The 20,126-nt window shown below is 41.9% G+C and overlaps 1 protein-coding gene across 1 annotated transcript in view; it reads right to left on the bottom strand.

Moving 5' to 3' along the window:
• Positions 1-19,609, bottom strand: part of POLR3B (RNA polymerase III subunit B) — a 139,361-nt gene extending 119,752 nt beyond the window's left edge. The window contains exons 1-8 of the mRNA XM_089671194.1: positions 19,468-19,609; positions 15,828-15,860; positions 14,421-14,477; positions 13,761-13,825; positions 7,401-7,476; positions 7,187-7,287; positions 6,036-6,127; positions 3,268-3,385 (exon numbers count right to left, since the gene is read on the bottom strand). Coding sequence (XP_089527320.1) covers positions 3,268-3,385; positions 6,036-6,127; positions 7,187-7,287; positions 7,401-7,476; positions 13,761-13,825; positions 14,421-14,477; positions 15,828-15,860; positions 19,468-19,539 — 614 coding nt within the window. The 5' untranslated portion in view covers positions 19,540-19,609. The remainder of the gene's footprint in view (positions 1-3,267; positions 3,386-6,035; positions 6,128-7,186; positions 7,288-7,400; positions 7,477-13,760; positions 13,826-14,420; positions 14,478-15,827; positions 15,861-19,467) is intronic.
• Between the last annotated feature and the right edge of the window lie 517 nt (positions 19,610-20,126).

Here is a 20,126-nt window from a genome sequence, read left to right as displayed (position 1 = left end):
TGTTCATATGTGTGCAGTTGCTTAACCAGGTTGGTTCAAGGTTACACGCAGAGTCATTATTTCATTATTTATAAAATACTCATATAAATATGAGTGAACTTGGTTTCTTTGGATTATTTTTTCATTGCTTTGTTTTTCTATCATACATTTATGTTCATTTGCATTTAATAAATTAGTCCCCTTTCTCACACATTGAGGGGGTTCCACCGCATTTCATCAAGTTCAATTAGCTGCCATGTGGTGCGAGGCAATGCCTCGCGCTGCGCTGAAAAATAAAAAAGTAGTGCATGCTCATACAATGCGGTTGTGTGAATCAGGCACACAATAAACAAAGCATTTTGACTTGTCATGCGGTGGAACTGCGTTGGAATAACCGCTCAGCGCAGTCCCATGGCATCTGGTGTGAATGGACCCTTAAGTGTCGGAAAGAGCAAAATTCATTTTTTGTTCCTAAATAAATGATTTTTCCAAATTGATTTTCAAGTGCAAGTTTAAAGTGGTTCTGAAGGCAAAACATTTTTACCTTTTTGCATTTCCTGTTACTTAGTATTTCCAGATACTTAGTCCTGTATTAATCCAGCGCTCTGCCGGTCTGCCAGTCTTCTCTCCTCTCACAAGCTTGGCCATTGGCTCCTGCTGCTGTCAGTCAAATCCTGTGAGCAGGGGGCGGGATGCACACAGGATCGAGCCTGCACTTCTGCCTCCATAGCAGAAGAGGAGGAGCCAGAATTGCCAGTAGGGGGCCCCAGAACAGATGAGTATAACATGTTCATTATTTTAATGAAAAATACCTTTACAACCACTTTAATGAGAATTGTCTGAAAGGTAGGCTAAGAACAGATTTTATTGTGACCAGAGGATATAGCCCCTCATGGATAAAGAAATTCACACACCTTGCTATCCAATCAAAATAATCCCAATTGTTCATCTATGAAAAAATTAAAGTGGATGTGGGCATTCTTTCAACCAAATTTCCAATTTTACTTTTCAAATATGTTGTTAAACATTCCATGTTTAACTAATTTCCAAACCCAGCATAGTGTACTATACCACCACAGTTTGTTAAAACTTCCTTCCCATACAGTTTTGTTGCGTGGTAAATTGTCGTTTTGTGACCCTCCACAACAGAGCTTCCACTTCCTCTTTGTGGTAGCAGGTAGTACATGTCTTTTGCAGACACAAGCCCTGGTCTGCTCAAAACTACATTTCCCAGCCCTCTATGCACCTGACAATTCTACAGCGAACGGGCCCCTTTTTGTTATTTATTCAGGTCGATAGCATGGATTTCATCAAAAGGTGTTGTATTGTGCTACAAAATGCCGGCACTGGATGTGGCATATATTACTGCAGTCCTTTCAGGAGCTGGCAGAGGAGGATGGCTACATTCCCACATACAGTAGGACCATGCAGATCAAACAGTCACTCTCATAATGGAAGTGGGAGCTGAGGAGATTCACAAAGTATTTTTATGGATGGGTTGTCTTGACAATGCCAGACAAAGAGAAGAATGCCACTGAAGGTATTGAATATGATTTTATTTGTTTGCTTTGTGAATTTAGTGACTTTTTAAGGTTAATCTAAGATGACAGATGTGAGGCACCACTGGGATAAAAGTCAAACCAATGAAAATTAATGAGTAAAAAACTTAAATATATCTCATTTCCCAGTCACTGTATAAATACAAAAGGAACTCTGGACATCATGTATTAATAGCAATAACACCCAAGTAGTTCTAACCCGTTCCCCTCTACTCAAAACTAGAAAAATAGAACATTTTAGCTGGAGATCCACTCTAATAGTCTGTAACATATAGCTATACAAGTTATATGTATTCAAAAATAATTCCAGGGAAGTACCTTTTTCTTCCTTTTAGGTTTTGGTCTGGAAGAGTTAGAAGCTCTGTCAGGTTTTTATTTCATTTCCACAAAACAGAGTTCTAAGCTCACCTATTTAACTGGAACCATTGTCAGTGTAAGGGAAAACGATGGAAAACCAAAACTGTTCTGGCCAGTGACAACTGTTAAGGGTGGGAATTCTGCTTATTGTGGTAAGATTTCCATCTATGTTTCAAGGAAAAGGAGCGTGGATAACGTCACTGATAGAGAGACAGGCAGCCATGAAAAAAAAAAAAGCACACACCACTCCTTTCACACATTGTTGTCACAATGAGGAGATGGACCACGTGCTACTGCAACACAAAAATAAATACATTGGTACAATGAAGTGCAATTCATTCTGAATGGCACCTCAACACACCTTCTGATGGATGTGCCTTGTAATGCAACATTAATGCACTAACTCTTGTTGCTGTGCCCTGCCACAAAATAATGCATGAACCACGAAGGTCAGAAGTTTTATTGGGGTGCCACTCAGAATGAATGCTTCTAACTCTGAATAGAGATGAAAGGGTTAGGACCATTGTTAGGTTTTATTGATAATATTACAAGATGCTCAGAGAACTTTCTATATGTATACAGTGACCAGGAAATAAGGAGACTGATATATTCAAGTTTTGCTCATGTATCAGTTTGAGTTTTCTGTCACACCTGTTATCTTAGATTAAACTTAAAAAATGGAAATCAAACCAAAGCATTTAAACACATGTCGCATCCCAACCATGGCACCACCTGCCTAGAGTTTGCATGTTCTCCCTGTGCCTGCTTGGGTTTCCTTCGGGTACTCCGGTTTCCTCTCACACTCCAAAGACATGCTGGTAGGTTAATTGGATCCTGTCTAAATTGTCCCTAGTATGTGTATGTATGAATGTAAGTCAAGGACTTTAGATTGTACACCCCTTGAGGGTTAGTGACTGATGTGAATGTACAATATATGTAAATCGCTGTGTAAATTGATGGCGCTGTATAAGTACCTGTAATAAATAAATAAATGTCGCCACCCGTTGTGGTACAGAAGGGGTAAAACACCATAGTATGAACAGCCCAATAATCCAGAAAAAAAAAACCAAAGTTCTTCAACCAGAATCATGACCATTATGAAGGTACAAAATCTCTCTGGCCATGGGTTGACATGGGAATTAATAAAACATAGTACTTGGGTCACAGAGAACCACAAATCAGACAAAATGCTATTTTTGATTCCTAATGAGCCTAGGTTACCATGCAATGTTTTAGAGGACATGGACAACAAATCGATAAGAGTGGTGCACAGAAACAGGTAACACTAGTGACTTGCAACAACTTGTACAAATATACTCTTCTGATTGTAAGCATTCTGAATAGCTATCAGAAATCAAAGATCTGCATATACCTGGTAACAGAGGCTCCAACAGTTCCTTTCCTGTCTGCTTCCACAATAATTCTGTTTTTAGACAGCTGCTCTTGAATTAGAATGACCTTTTCCACACCTTTAACAATAAAGTAACCACCTGCAAAAACAATGGGAAAACATTCTTTACAAGGATGTACTCTACATTGCTCCACAGGTGAGACCATTTCTAGTTAACAAACATGCCAAGTAAGACCACCCTTCTGACATTTTTTCACTTGCATGGGCTGCCCACCCTATGCACATCTGTCTCGCATCAAAGAACCTCAAAGACCAAATTTTGGCCCTGAACCTGGCGTGTTTTGTCATGCTGCAAAATATAAATAAAGGGAACCCAAATGTGTGCCTCATGCTTTGTTGAGATTCTAGCATGATCTGGAAATTCAGGCACAGTTGCAATTACAGCAGTTGTAATCCTCTCCTCCCCCCAAAAAATTATTGGTTGAATCAAAAGTTTCCATGCACAAAGCAACATAGCACATGCACCTTGTGGGCCTTTCATGTTAGTGATGACAAATGGGTGTATTGAACAATGCTGCTCCATAAACAATTGGAAAACAAACAAACAAAAAAAAAAAAAAGACAATTTTAGCATATGATTTTTAAAACTGAAGTTTAATCGGATTATTTTTTTTGCCTTCTCTGGTCTCCCTACCTCATCCCAGTACATCCAACATATTATGCAATGCTGGTAATCTAAGGATAATGTGAGGGCCCATCACAGTGCTGTACATACAGTGCCTTGAAAAAGTATTCATACCCCTTGAAATCCTCTACATTTTGTCATGTTACGACCAAAAACAAAAGGTATTTTATTGAGATTTTATGTGATAGAACAACACAAAGTGACACATAATTGTGTAGTGGAAGGAAAATGATAAATGGTTTTTGAAAATTTTTTACAAATAAATATCTGAAAAGTGTGGTGTGCATTTGTCATTTGAACCAACCGCCTTTAGAAATCATCTAATTAGTAAATAGAGTCCACCTGTGTGTAATTTAATCTCAGTATAAATACAGCTGTTCTGTGAAGCCCTCAGAGGTTTGTTAGAGAACATTAGTGAACAAACAGCATCACGAAGGCCAAGGAACACATCAAACAGGTCAGGGATAAAGTTCTGGAGAAGTTTAAAGAAAAATATCTCAAGCTTTGAACATCTCATGGAGCACTGTTCAATCTATCATCTGAAAATGGAAAGAGTATGGCACAACTGCAAAGCTACAAAGACATGGCTGTCCACCTAAACTGACAGGCCGGGCAAGGAGAGCATTAAACAGAAAAGCAGCCACGACGCCCATGGTAACTCTGGAGGAGCTGCAGAGATCCACAGCTCAGGTGGGAGAATCTGTCCACAGGACAACTATTAGTTGTCCACTCCACATATCTGGCCTTTATGGAAGAGTGGCAAGAAGAAAGCCAATGTTGAAAGAAAGCCATAAGAAGTCCCGTTTTCCAGTTTCTGAGAAGCCATGTGGGGGACACAGCAAACAGAAGAAAGTTGCTCTGGTCAGATGAGACCAAAATTTAACTTTTTAAGAGCAAAACGCTATGTGTGGTGGAAAACTAACACTGCACATCACCCTAAACACACCATCCCCACTGTGAAACATGGTGGTGGCAGCATCATGTTGTGGGGATGCATTTCTTCAGTAGGGACAGGGAAGCTGGTCAGAGTTGATGGGAAGATGGATGAAGCCAAATACAGGGATCTTAGAATAAAACATTAGAAGAAAACCTGTTAGAGTCTGCAAAAGACTTGAGACTGGGGCGGAGGTTCACCTTCCAGCAGGACAACGACCCTAAACATACAGCCAGAGCTACAATGGAATGGTTTAGATCAAAGCATATGTGTTAGAATGGCCCAGTCAAAGTCCAGACCTAAATCCAATTGAGAATCTGTGGCAAGACTTGAAAATTGCTGTTCACAGACGCTCTCCATCCAATCAGACAGAGCTTGAGCTATTTTGCACGTAAAAATGGGCAAAATTTTCACTTTCTAGATGTGCAAAGCTGGTAGAGACATCCCCAAAAAGACTTGCAGATGTAATTGCAGCGAAAGGCGGTTCTACAAAGTATTGACCCAGGGGGGCTAAATACAAATGAACGCCACACTTTTCCCAATATTTATTTGTAAAGAATTTCGAAAAACATTTATCATTTTCCTTTCACTTCACAATTATGTGCCACTTTGTGTTGGTCGATCACATAAAATCCCAATAAAATAGATTTACATTTTTGGTTGTAACATGACAAAAATTTCAAGGGGTATGAATACTTCTTTCAAGGCCTCAAATACTACCTTGATGGGTGGATGTCAGTCTGGAGAAGCCAGCAAATTTAGACAGGCTCTATTTCCATGCAGACCACCCTAGGTAACACCCACATATGATGCCGAGCCTCCATGATTTAGAGAACTAAAACCCAATAAATGAAAGGGCGAGCCAACGACATTCAGGTTGGGGCTAAACTAAGCATAAAGTCCTCCATCCAGGAAAGAAGACAAGTTCTACCTAACTTAAAGCATCTTCTAATGCACATCAAGAAGCTCAAAGACTGCAGAAATCGAGTAAAAAATTCCAATACCAGAGAGGAGCCTGTACAACTGCAAGACTGAAGATTGGAGTTCAGCTAATGTGGGAATCTACAGTACAAGCGTATGCAACAAGCTGCTAAATTTTTTCCTTCTAACAGCAGCATCCTTTAATGCATCTAAATAAACATTTCCCTACAGAAGAAGGTCTTCTCTGACCTGGATCCAGAGGGCATTCATTTAACTTGGCAAACTCAGCTGGAGTCTTCCCTGTCAGAACACAGTTGGAACTGCGAAGCATAATCGGCATCCTGAAATTAAAAATAAAACATAAGAAATGTCAGGGAGAGCAATCCAACCGGAATAAAAATAAAATAAAGCTAAACATGTATAGAAATTCACAAATGTGAAAAAGTTCTGGAAGCTTATCGGGACTGCTGACATTTCAAATTAATATATGGTTGTACCTTAGGATCATAGAGGTAGCAAAGGTTTATTGTGGTACTACCTCTGGTCTGGTTTTAAAGCAGAACTCAAAGCAAAGATCCAGTAGTCTTTACTGTTCTATTAAAAAAAAAAATCTACCACTAATGAGGTGTATCCTGTGCCTAGGATCACTTCCCAGTCTTGTAAATTTACACTTTAATTCAGCCAGATAGGATAGCTGAAGTGTACATTTATAGGAACGGGCAAAGATCTTGGCCATGGGGTATACCTCATCAGAAGTAACTTTTATACACACCAGTAAAGACTAAAAGCCATTTGCCTAGAGATCTGCCTTAAAAGCAACCTGAGAGAGAGATATATTGTGGCTGCCATTGCTGACCATCTTCTGAAAATCCAAGTTGCCTGGTTATTCTGACCCCTTGGATTAAAATTTAGCATTCAGCATTCAGATAGGTTTTGACATTTCTATGACTGCTGATCTGTATACATGTCCCAGGCAAGTGGGTAATTTTTTTTTTTTTTTTGTAAACAGAAGGTCCTGATTTGGCAAAGAAATGTATAGCAGGGTGCATCCACAACACTGATGGCAGAAATAACTTGGCTCCAGCTTATTTCTGTGTGTCCACACTGGAGAGATTCTGTTCCTGATCTGGTGACCATTCTGCAAATGATTCTTCATTTTCAGGTATTTTCATCAGAATGCAATGTATATACAAAACGGCAAAGTTATAAATATTTATTTTAGAGACTGAAGTGTCAATAAATCCAAAAAATATTCTTTACAAAGAGTTCCCTTTCATTTCCAGTCCAGGCACCAGAACTCTCCCCAAGGAGGCTATACAAGGGAAGGATTCAAATCTTTCTCCACCCCCATCCAAAAACTTTGTTGCATGACACTTTGAAATCTCATTGCTTTTTGTCACCTGCCAATTGGTAGAGCATTGCGGATAATCCTCTGACTTCCTCTGGTATATTCAATATCAACTGTGATAGGAGCAGAATATGTCATGTCTCGCAGACGACACTGGGAGGATAAAACAAAGGCAGAATGGTTTTGAAGATTTCTTAGAATAAAACCTAAAGCCAATTAAAAAAAAAAAAAAAGACCAAATATTAATTCATGCAAGATTTCTGTACCTCATGAGGAGACACTGGTCGGGTGACATTGAAGCTTTCTTCAACATCTGGAACTCCAACATATATATTGAGGTACCTTTTGGGAAAAAATAAGGATACATTAATGGCAACAAATAATCAATCGTTGAACATTTATTCGGTCAACAATGTTTAAACAAGAACTCCAGCCATTTTGTTTCCACTGAGCAGTGTATAGGTAGGTTGGTTTTACTGCGGTCTGTGTCCTTGTTGGAGATGAAAACTGTCAGATCTAAAGCTGACCATAAGCTATGCAACCTAACTACTGTGCAATCTCATTCAGATCTACCAACAACTATGTAGTGTAAGGACGTTTGAGATTTGATACAAAAGCTAACGTATTGTTTAGGCTTGTCCTCATATTACAGATTTAAGAAACTCTACGAGAGGGTGTGTAGAGATTGAAACGTATTTGGCCAGCATAACAGAGATGCAGAGAGCAATAAAAACTGCCAGAGGTTGTAAACTTTATTCACATCATAAAACATCTGAAGTGAGTTTCACTATAAGACAGAAAGGCCAGTCAATTTACTCATCATGAAATATGCAGGCTGCGTTCAGTGACCTTTACTGCTGAAAATGCCAATGGCATGGTTGCTATGCTGAAGCTCTAGCCTCAGTAGTTCAAGATTCTGGTGTGGAAGTATAAAAAAAAAAAAAAAAAAGGGATCAGAACTTGCTGCAAAATTATTTAAGACCCAGATGTACTGAAGGCATGCACCCACAGTTTTCAGAGGAAGGTGAGAAATGGCAGCTCTCATATCAGGTGTACCTAAACCTAATGCAGGCCATAGATGGGTCGAAAATCAGCAGATTTTTCGTCCAAAAAAAAAAATTTGGCCGATTTTCGCACCGTTAATGGGTTAATTGGTCAGCCATTTGTCTGGATTTTGGCACATTTTTTTAGTCGGTAAAGTTGGAAAAAAAATCGGCCGATCTGATTTTTTTACCGATAAAAAATCTGCGCATGAGCCGTGACCTGAAAGAAGAAGAAGAAAAAGAAGAAGAATTCCAGTCCGCTAATCCAAATAAAAACATCTGTATCCGAAATGGATACAAATAGATACAATGTTGCAACCGCTATACTTTTTAATGTCAAATATAACAGCGGAGCTCTCTGCAGGGACAGAAGTAATTAAATGCCGGCCATAGACGGGACGAAAATCGGCCGATTTTTTTTACCGTTGGTGGTAACGTTGGCCTATTGAACGACCGATTTGTCATTTTTTTTGTTAAAAAAACGGCTGGTTTTCGACCCATCTATGGCCTGCATGAGTTTTATAAAATCCACATAAAACCTAGCATCAATTTTCCTTAGCTTCTTTAGGGCTGCCAATATACCAATTAACCTATCTTCTAGGATAGTGGTTCAGAACCTTACCTCACTTGCATATTTCTTGGCAGTCCATTTCCATAAATAGTGCCACCCCAATCACTCAGTACCACTGATGCCACCAGAAACATGTCAACAAGCAGTATACTTTAAAACCATTGAATTCTGTAATAAGTGTACTTTTACAAACAGAGCCACAGGAGCACCAGGACCCAAACTAAATGTAACCCAGTGCTGACAAACTGTAAATGTCTTTTGATTCAGAATTATACAGCCCGTATAATCTTCCCAAACATATTGTCATATATTTGAAATGCTACAATTTTGGCCATATACAATTTGTGTGTACACACACACACACGCCGTATTTTCCGGCGTATAAGACGACTTTTTACCCCTTGAAAATCTTCTCAAAAGTCGGGGGTCGTCTTATATGTCGGTATACGGCATACTGACACTTTTTAGGGGGGCGGCGCGGTGCCGCCGCCGCCCCCCCCCTTCCAACGGAAGGGACACTAAGTACAGGGGTGGGCAGGGGCTGTTTCTTACCTGGCTCCGGTCCCACGACGATCCGGTCCAGGAAGCACGGCTGCTCCTTCAGTTCGGCCACTGGATGTTCACGCGGCTGCTCGGCTCCGCCTCCTCACCGGTGATTGGCCGCCAGAACTGTAGCTCAGGAAAGGCACACAGGCAGCCAATCACCGGCGAGGGGGCGGAGCCGAGCGGCCCCGCGAAAATCGAGTTCAGGAGCAGCAGGTAAGTGTTCAGTGTAGAGGTGCTGCTGCGACCACATATGCTGGTTGCAGCAGCACCATACTAGAACAGGGTCAGCAAGTGTAATTGGTGTCAGTGGGAGGAATAGTGCCCCATCACTGGTGTCACTGATACCAATGATGGAGCACTATTCCTCCCACTGACACCAATGATGGGGCACTATTCCTGCCACTGATACCAATGATGGGGCACCTATTCCCCCCACTGATACTAATGATGGGCCACTATTCCTGACACTGATACCAATGATGGGGCACCTATTCCCCCCCACTGATACTAATGATGGGGCACTATTCCTGCCACTAATGCCAATGATGGGGCACTATTCCTGCCACTAATGCCAATGATGGGGCACTATTCCTGCCACTAATGCCAATGATGGGGCACTATTCCTCCCTCTAATATCAATGATGGGACACTATTCCTCCCACTGATACCAATTATTGGGCACCTATTCCCCCCACTGATACTAATGATGGGGCACTATTCCCGCCACTGATACTAATGATGGGGCACTATTCCTGCCACTGATACTAATGATGGGGCACTATTCCTGCCACTGATACTAATGATGGGGCACTATTCCTGCCACTGATACTAATGATGGGGCACTATTCCTGCCACTGATACCAATGATGGGGCACTATTCCTCCCACTGACACCAATGATGGGGCACTATTCCTCCCACTGACACCAATGATGGGGCACTATTCCTCCCACTGACACCAATGATGGGGCACTATTCCTCCCACTGACACCAATGATGGGGCACTATTCCTCCCACTGACACCAATGATGGGGCACTATTCCTCCCACTGACACCAATGTTGGGACACTATTCCTCCCACTGGCACCAATGATGGGGCACTATTCCCCCCACTGATACTAATGATGGGGCACTATTCCTGCCACTGATACCAATGATGGGGCACTATTCCTGCCACTGATACCAATGATGGGGCACCTATTCCCCCCACTGATACTAATGATGGGCCACTTATTCCCCCCACTGATACTAATGATGGGCCACTATTCCTGACACTGATACCAATGATGGGGCACCTATTCCCCCCCACTGATACTAATGATGGGGCACTATTCCTGCCACTAATGCCAATGATGGGGCACTATTCCTCCCTCTAATATCAATGATGGGACACTATTCCTCCCACTGACACCAATGATGGGGCACTATTCCTCCCACTGATACCAATGATGGGGCACTATTCCTGCCACTAATACCAATGATGGGGCACTATTCCTCCCACTGGTGTGCATTGGAAGAGGGGTAGTCTTATAGGGCGAGTATAGCCCAAACACTACATTTTAGCAGGAAAAGTAGGGGGTCGTCTTATACGCCGGCAAATACGGTACATACACTGCATGTTGAAATGCGTTACAACATTAAATAAAATTAAAAATTTAAAAAAATATGAAAAATATTTTTAAAAATACATTTCAAATATGCTGTATGTCTTTAACCCCTTCCCACCAGCGCCTCCCGGCCCATTAAGAGTTTCAGACACTGGGAGGCGAGTTGGGCGTGGTTTAGGGATCATGTGACCGCCGTGACGCGTCATCACGGCGGTCCCAAGATCGGGAAAGGTCCCGATCTAAAGAGCAGACCGGGACCTTTCTGTGAGTACCGGACATATGTGCTGGGAGCGCGCACACTCAGCACATATGTTTTTTCTTACATGAACGCAAATGTGTGGCCGCTCGGCGTCTAGGTCCAGGCGACGGGAGGATGCACATTTGTGTGCGGCTGGCGTAAAGGGGTTAAAAATACAAATCTACATTTTTGGAATGCATTTACAAATATATATGTTAAAATTACTTTTTTAGATCTTAAAAAAACTCTGAATATATGTTTAAAAAATATACTTTTACATATATTTGTAAATGCATTCCAAAAATGTAGATTTGTATTTTTAAAGACATACAGTATATTTGAAATGTATTTTTAAAAATATTTTTCATATATTCTGTAATAAAAATGCATTTCAACATGCAGTATATAGATATACAGTTGCAAGAAAAAGTATGTGAACCCCTTGGGATTACGTGGAGTTTTGCATGAATTGGGCATAAAACGTACTCTGAACGTTATCTAAGTCACAATAGAAGAACACAGTCTGCTGAACATAATACTACACAAACACTAGATGTTGCCATGGTTTAATTGCACATAACATGTAAACATTCACAGTGCAGGGAGGAAAAAGTATGTGAGGCCCTAGCTTAATGCTTTCTCCCAGAGCTAATTGGAGCCAGGATCGAGCCAACCTTGACTCCAATCAGTGTGATGATATTGGATGTGTTGCTGACAGCTGTCCTGCCCTTAAAAAATACACACCTGTTTTGGGTTTACTGGTTTCAAGAAGCACTGTCTGATGTGAACCATGCCTCGCAGAAAAGAGCTCTTAGAAGACCTACGATCAAGAATTGTTGACTTGCATGAAGCTGGAAAGGGTTACGAAAGTATCTCCAAAAGCCTTGATGTTCATGTGTCCACGGTAAGACAGACTGTCTACAAATGGAGAAAGTTTAGCACTGTTGCTACTCTCCCTAGGCGTGGTCGTCCTGTAAAAATTACTGCACGAGCACAGCGCAGAATGCTGCATGAGGTAAAGAGGAATCCCAGAGTGTCAGCTAAAGACCTACAGAAATCTCTGGCACATGCTAACAGTTTTGTTGACACATCTACAATAAGGAAAACATTAAACAAGAATGGAGTACATGGGAGGACACCACGGAGGAAGCCATTGCTGTCCAAACAGAATATTGCAGCACGTTTGAAGTTTGCAAAAGAGCACCTGGATGTTCCACAGCACTACTGGCAAAATATACTGTGGACAGATGAAACCAAGATTGAGTTGTTTGGGAAGAACACACAACTATGTGTGGAGAAAAAAAAGGCACAGCACACCAACATCAAAACCTCATCCCCACTGTAAAACATGGCGGAGGGAGCATCATGGTTTGGGGCTGCTTTGCTGCCTCAGGGCCTGGACGGATTGTTGTCATTGATGGGAAAATGAATTCCAGAGTTTATCAAGACATTTTGCAGGAAAACGTACGACCATCTGTCCGCCAACTGAAGCTCCGCAGAGGATGGGTGATGCAACAGGACAATGACCCAAAGCATACAAGTAATTCAACAAAACAATGGCTGCAACAGCACAGAATACGCCTTCTGGAGTGGCCCAGTCAGAGTCCTGACCTCAACCCGATTGAAATGCTGTGGCATGACCTTAAGAGAGCGATTCACACCAGACATCCCAAGAATATTGCTACACTGAAACAGTTTTGTAAAGAGGAGTGGTCCAAAATTACTCCAGATCGTTGTGCAGGTCTGATCTGCAACTACAGGAAACGTTTGGTTGAGGTTATTGCTGCCACATGAGGGTCAACCAGTTATTAAGTCCAAAGGTTCACATACTTTTTCCTCCCTGCACTATGAATGTTTACATGTTATGTGCAATTAAACCATGGCAACATCTAATGTTTGTGTAGTATTATGTTCAGCAGACTGTGTTCTTCTATTGTTGTGACTTAGAGGACGTTCAGAGCACATTTTATGCCCAATTCATGCAAAACTCCACGTAATCCCAAGGGGTTCACATACTTTTTCTTGCAACTGTATATTTATTGAAATATATTTTGAAATATACTGAATATGGCCAAAATTGTAGCATTTCAAATATATGGCAATATATTTGGGAAGAATATTTTTTAAATATATTTCAAATATATTTTTCTTCCATAAGGGAGTACACAAACTGGAGACCCAGTAAACAACTGAAAAAGCGGGCATGAATGGGGGATCCTAGTAAGTTCCCACCCATGGCGACCAAGCAACGTTTACATTTTCCGGGTCCCCTTAAACATCCTGGTGCATTCCCCTGAGAGTACACATACCCCAAGTTGGGAACCTCTGTTCTAAGACATCTAGAATGTTTTTTTAATGCAAGTCAGTGTCTGTTTGAGAAATGTTCTGTGTGTTTTATAATTTATATCTGGTGTGTAGTGGAGTTCTTGCAGTAATAACTGCACAAGAACAGGAATTTGCAATACACCAGCAGAGAAAGGAGCATAAACTCAATGTAGGCCCCTCTTATCCATTTGTTTTTAAAACCTTCCTAATGAAACAGCTAGCTTTCTGTGGGCACATTGTGTTTCCATGGAAGTCCAGCCACTTACACCTACTTGTTTCACAATCACCATTAACTCACTTAAGGTACCACATGGGGTCAGCGTCACTTGTCACCTTCTCATTCGCTTTCATTATTTTCTTAATCTAAGAAGGCAAGCAAAATATAATTCAGTGAGACAAATCAAAATATAATAAGGGAGACATCCGAGAAAGCAAAAGTCCTAAATCCTTAAAGTATATCTAAAGCCAAAACATTTTATTTTTTTAGGATTAATCAGAGTATGGTACAGTTAAAACCCGTCAGGTTTTTATTGCTAAAATGCCTCAAACGTTACTGATATTCCATGAAGTAATGGAGACAATTTGATCAACATTTTAAAAGAAATGGTTGGCAATTTCAGCAGCTGACCTCAAGACTTCCATTGTATACTGCTCCTTCTTGTTTTCAAGGTTGATTTTTGAGCAGTATTACCTGGTCCCCCAATTGATGGGGCTCCTTGGCTTGCAGGAGTTTATGGAGACCCACCGTAGCCACCCAGGGAGTGGACTACATTCCAATGTAGGGATGCTACAATTGTTTTCTATGTGCCCTGCAAGCTTGCATTGATCTGCATGGTGTGAACAAGTCTTTAGAGTGCAGGTGACTAGACTTGTCATCTGCCAAGATGGCTTCTAAGTACTTAGGTTTACTTTTGCGCCACTAAATATCTCAGTTTTCAGTGATTAAGGAAAAACCTACCTCCACATTGATGAAATAATTGAAAGAATCTATGTGTTGCTTCACAAGGCCTTTCACCTGTCAGGAGCAAACAATGGCAGAAAAGGGAATCACAATGATACCTTCATTTGATGCAACAAATAAACAGAATGATTAGCATATCAAAAGCAAAATGTTTTATTTTATTTAGTCAACTCCAGGAAACTTTAAAGTTCTACTTTGTAGTAGAGCTGACACCCACTCTGCAAGAGTAACAGCTTGTTAGGCCTAATGAACTTGTTATAGTAGATTTACTCACCTGATTCTCTGCTCCCCAATGCTGCTACACTAGTCCCTACAGTCTCTTCTCCCTGCACTCCAGAGGTCTAAGGTCCTGACGGCAACAAGACCAATGCAGAGTCCATAGCCCTGCACTGGACATGAGGACGTTGACGGACAATCTGCCACCAAAGCATGGGAGAGCGCTGCCTGCTGGGGGAGTGGAGGATCAGCAAAGTAAAAATATAGAGAACTCTACAAAGACACAAGCAGCAATAAAAAAATAATAATTTTGGCAATGGTGGCACTAGAAATAAGCTATTGTTATATTTGACGCCCAAAGAAAATATCTAATATTATATCAAAGAAATGTAAAGTACACTTTAAAGTTATCCTGTGCCTAGGTTATGTACATTAAAATATATACAGTACATAGTCTGAACAAGTAGTAAAGGCACTATTCACCTCTGTAGCTATAGAGGCTGTGGAGAATTGTTTCCTAAAATTTCACAACACTGCCACTGAAAACTCAGCTATTTCATATTTCAGCAATCTTGACAGCCTGCCAGGCCTCTACTGTTAACAGACGACACATGTAAACCATCAAAAATATAAAGAAACCTACTGTTTCAGATTTGGCCATAACTGTGGCACATATAATTTCTGATTAAGGTCTCCATAATGTAGTAAAGCTTTCAGGTTTTCACATCTGAATTTGGAGAGGAAATTTTGACAAGAGCTACAGGAAGACTAGTATATAGCATGCCATACACAGCTTGAATTTCTGATGATTCCTGCTCAATCATCCAAAATTTGAGCCAGCCAAAAAACATCCATTGAAAAATTACCTGAGCTGGGTGGAAAATTATTGGCTGAAAAGCAACTGCATCCTATCAGATGCAGTCACCATTCAGGTATGCAGGCAGCCGCAGGTGCTGCAGTTGCCCGAACAGCTGTCAGTGGAAATTCCTCCTTTCATGCTGTTTAGTGTAGATATTGGAATCTCTTAATTTTCCACAGGTTGAATGAAAGACACCTACAGTATATGTGTACAACCAGCCTTAGAACCCTGCAGGAATACATAATTCAAATTACAAGCTATTGAGTAATACTCTTAAGTTGCAAATAACACATTTTTACATGGGTACAATGGAAATCAGTATTTTGTACCTTGAGAAAAGCTGGCAGCAGTTTCCATTTTTCCTGCAAGACAAAAGAAAAATATTACAAGGACTTCAATAAACTGTAAAAGACATCCATAGGTAAGAAGCTGAAGCTGCATTGATGAAGAAAAAAAAAATTGGAGCTGAGATTGTTGACTTTCTTTTAAAATGTGTATATGTAAAATAAAAATTTCCTATAAAGAAGTAAACAATAATCTCCGCTACTGCTTTTGCTGTCGAATGCTGCTCTAGAGCAGAGACATTGCCACCGGAAGTCTCTTTGGAAGCCATCAATTTCCTGCAGCTCCCCACCCACAGCGCTCAGTGGTCCCTCCCACTGACTCCCATGTCATTACAAGACAGTAATGACATAGGGGTTGGCAGAAGGAAACGCTGAGCTCAGTGGATGCCCAGGCATTCAACACTCCTTATATGATGTTTTCTGACATATCTTCAGGTAGTGGCTTTTCTGCAGTACATTAGTATTGGGTGGCATGGGCAGCAGGAGAGGTATTTACCATCCACTTTATAGGGCAAGGTAATCCCTGTAAATCCAGACAGAGGCTGCTGAAAAGGGAAAGTATATCCCTGATTTTGTTAGCAGTATTAGTATTATTTCGAATACAAGTGACCCCGTGCTGACTCCATGCTACTATTAACAATCGCCAGGCTATGTAGCAGTATTTGTTCCCAAAGTCTTGAGCTTCCCCACTCAAAATTTGTATGGCTGCTTCTATTCTTGCAGCACTTCTCTAGACTTCTGGATTGGAAAGTGCTCATTTTTGGATCGGATGACCTCCTGCTTTGGGACTCTATGTCCCACGATTCCTCGCACCCAGCCTGTACTGAACTTGTGTATCTGCTCTAATGCTATAAGGTGGCCCCCTGCATCCAGTGGATAATGCACATGTGCCTGCTCTAATACTACCAGGTGGCCTCCTGCATCTATTCCATACTGTGCTTGTGCACCCGCTCTAATACTACCAGGTGGCCTCCTGCATCCAATCCATACTGTGCTTGTACACCCCCTCTAATACTACCAGGTGGCCTCCTGCATCCAGTGGATAATGCACGTGCCCGCTCTAATACTACCAGGTGGCCTCTTGCATCCAATCCATACTGTACTTGTGCACCCCCTCTAATACTACCAGGTGGCCTCCTGCATCTATTCCATATTGTGCACCCGCTCTAATACTACCAGGTGGCCTCCTGCATCTATTCCATATTGTGCACCCGCTCTAATTCTACCAGGTGGCCTCCTGCATCTATTCCATATTGTGCTTGTGCACCCCCTCTAATACTACCAGGTGGCCTCCTGCATCCAATCCATACTGTGCTTGTACACCCACTCTAATACTACCAGGTAGCCTCCTGCATCCAATCCATACTGTGCTTGTGCACCCCCTCTAATACTACCAGGTGGCCTCCTGCATCCAATCCATACTGTACTTGTACACCCCCTCTAATACTACCAGGTGGCCTCCTGCATCCAATCCATACTGTGCTTGTGCACCCCCTCTAATACTACCAGGTGGCCTCCTGCATCCAATCCATACTGTACTTGTACACCCCCTCTAATACTACCAGGTGGCCTCTTGCATCCAATCCATACTGTGCTTGTACACCCACTCTAATACTACCAGGTGGCCTCCTGTATCCAATCCATACTGTGCATGTGCACCCCCTCTAATACTACCAGGTGGCCTCCTGCATCCAATCCATACTGTGCATATGCACCCCCTCTAATACTACCAGGTGGCCTCCTGCATCCAATCCATACTGTGCATGTGCACCCCCTCTAATACTACCAGGTGGCCTCCTGCATCCAATCCATACTGTGCTTGTACACCCCCTCTAATACTACCAGATGGCCTCCTGCATCCAATCCATACTGTGCTTATACACCCCCTCTAATACTACCAGATGGCCTCCTGCATCCAATCCATACTGTGCTTGTACACCCCCTCTAATACTACCAGATGGCCTCCTGCATCCAATCCATACTGTGCTTATACACCCCCTCTAATACTACCAGATGGCCTCCTGCATCCAATCCATACTGTGCTTGTACACCCACTCTAATACTACCAGGTGGCCTCCTGCATCCAATCCATATTGTGCTTCACAACCATGACAGACCAGCCCCCCACCAGCACTGCCCAATCACACTGTAACAGGTACTCAGATGGTCCTGGCATGTGCAGTTCTGAGCCGAGCATCACAGCCATATATAGAAAAATGCCTGTTTTTTTCTGGCTGCAAGTAAAAATATTGATGGTTGGCAACACTGGGCACCAGTTCTGGTGACAACTAAATGGATTCACTTTGGAGCGATTCACTGTCGCTTCCTGCTGTGTCACTGGGACAGGAAGTGAAGGCAATTCACCCCAATGGAAGACCGAAAGCAATAAAATTATAGGGTTTAGCCCTACGACAATCTAACAAAAACTATCTTAGATATGGGCTTTAGTTATATTGTAAGGCTCACCATATACATAATAATCTGATCGTAAAATCAACCTTATATCTATCTTAACAATAATAATAGGACAACCTACCTAGGCTGTCCAATTGGTTTGTACTCAATCAGGCAGGCCCTTGCACTACCTACTTGTTGGCAGATCTAAAAGAAATTGTACAAATCAGATTGTAACGTGTATGGAGAGCCTTTGATTCCCATTCTAAGTGCGCGGCGATCGGCGGTGCGCTGTGTACCTCGGACACAGCGGATCACCGATCAATGGAAAGAGCCGAAGATGTCGGCTTGGTCATGTGATCAGCTGTGTCCAATCACAGCTGATCACATGTAAACAGGGAAATGCCAGTTATCGGCATTTCTCTCCTCTCAAGCTGTCACGCTGACAGCTCGAGAGGAGAGCCGGTAATCGGCATTCCTCGGAGGGGACATGTACACAGATTATCAGAGCACTGATGATCAGTGTGCCCTGATGATCTGTGTAGCCCCAGCAGCACCACCTGTCAGTGTCCGTCAGTGCTCATCAATGCCACCTGCCAGTACCCATCAGTGCCACATTTCAGTTCCTACCAGTGCACATCAATGCCACATATCAGTGCCCATCTGAGCTGCCTTTCAGTGCCACCTATCAGTGCCGCCTAACAGTGCCAGTCAGTGCCGCCTAACAGTGCCAGTCAGTGCCCATGAGTGATGCCTGGCAATGCCCATCAATGCCACCTACCAGTGCCTCATTAGTGCCACCTATCAGTGCAGCCTAACAGTGCCCATCAGTGCAGCCTCATTAGCGCACATCAGCAAAGGAGAAAAATCACTTATTTACAAAATTTTAACAAAAACGAAGAAAAAAAATGTTGTTTTTTTTCAAAATTTTAAACGGTTTTTGGTTTAAGAAAAATAAAAAACCCAGGAGGTGATTAAATACGACCAAAATAAAGCTCTGTCTAAAAAAAATTATAAACATTTCATAAGGGTACAGTGTTGCATGACTGCGCAATTGTCAAAGTGTGACAGAGCTGAAAATTGGCTGGGCAGGAAGGGGGTATAAGTGCCCTGTAGGCGAGGGGTTAAACAATTTACTTACTGTCTTGTCAGATATGAACAGTGAAATAATAACATGTCCATACAATAATATAGCAGATGCAGGTAGAAGGGAAGAAGCCTGAGATCTCACCTCCACTGTGTCCACAGGAGCTAGGAGCTGCTGCTGGCTGAGGTCTCCAAACTCTTCTTCTAACACCTCCATATCAGCTTCTCCTGCGGCTACAACACATGGAAGACCTGAACAGTGCGCCGTGTAAAACCTTCCCACCAGCTCAGGAGCCACACAGCGAACGTTCCGCCTCTCTCTAGTCCTAAACAAAGCACTAAGCGGCCATGTTTGAAGTGGGTACAGTCGCTACATCTTCACACTAGAGGGAAACGGGAAACCATATTCGATGCTAGACTACATCTATACAGCTCCTAACTATAGATACGAGCTTTACATGAACCACATCTTTGTAATGTACACTTTTCTACGAGGCACCTGCCTGGATTAAATATGGCTGCTTCTTCTTCAGGATTCCTATAGCTGCTTCAGAATAGTTCACCGAAACGAATTTTCCCAGTGCCAAGCTTTTCTTTGGGTGTATTTTGGAGGAGTCTTTTGCTAACTTTATAGTGTATAAGAGAAAATGCTCTGTGCTGTATAAGCTTCATAAACAATAAACACCCTAAACCAATCAAAAATATATCAAATGGCAAAAAAAGTGAGAGAATATTGTGCATCAAAATCAATGATGAACATTGCAATTCTCAAATTTGAATAAATGTGCAACAAATTCAAAGAAA

This window comes from Staurois parvus, unplaced genomic scaffold (assembly GCF_062004578.1).
Source record: "Staurois parvus isolate SC_StPar_1 unplaced genomic scaffold, SC_StPar_1.0 ptg000101l, whole genome shotgun sequence".
NCBI lineage: Eukaryota > Metazoa > Chordata > Amphibia > Anura > Ranidae > Staurois > Staurois parvus.
The sequence above is the reverse complement of the archived record's forward strand: the minus strand, read 5'-3'. Positions and strand labels throughout refer to the sequence as shown.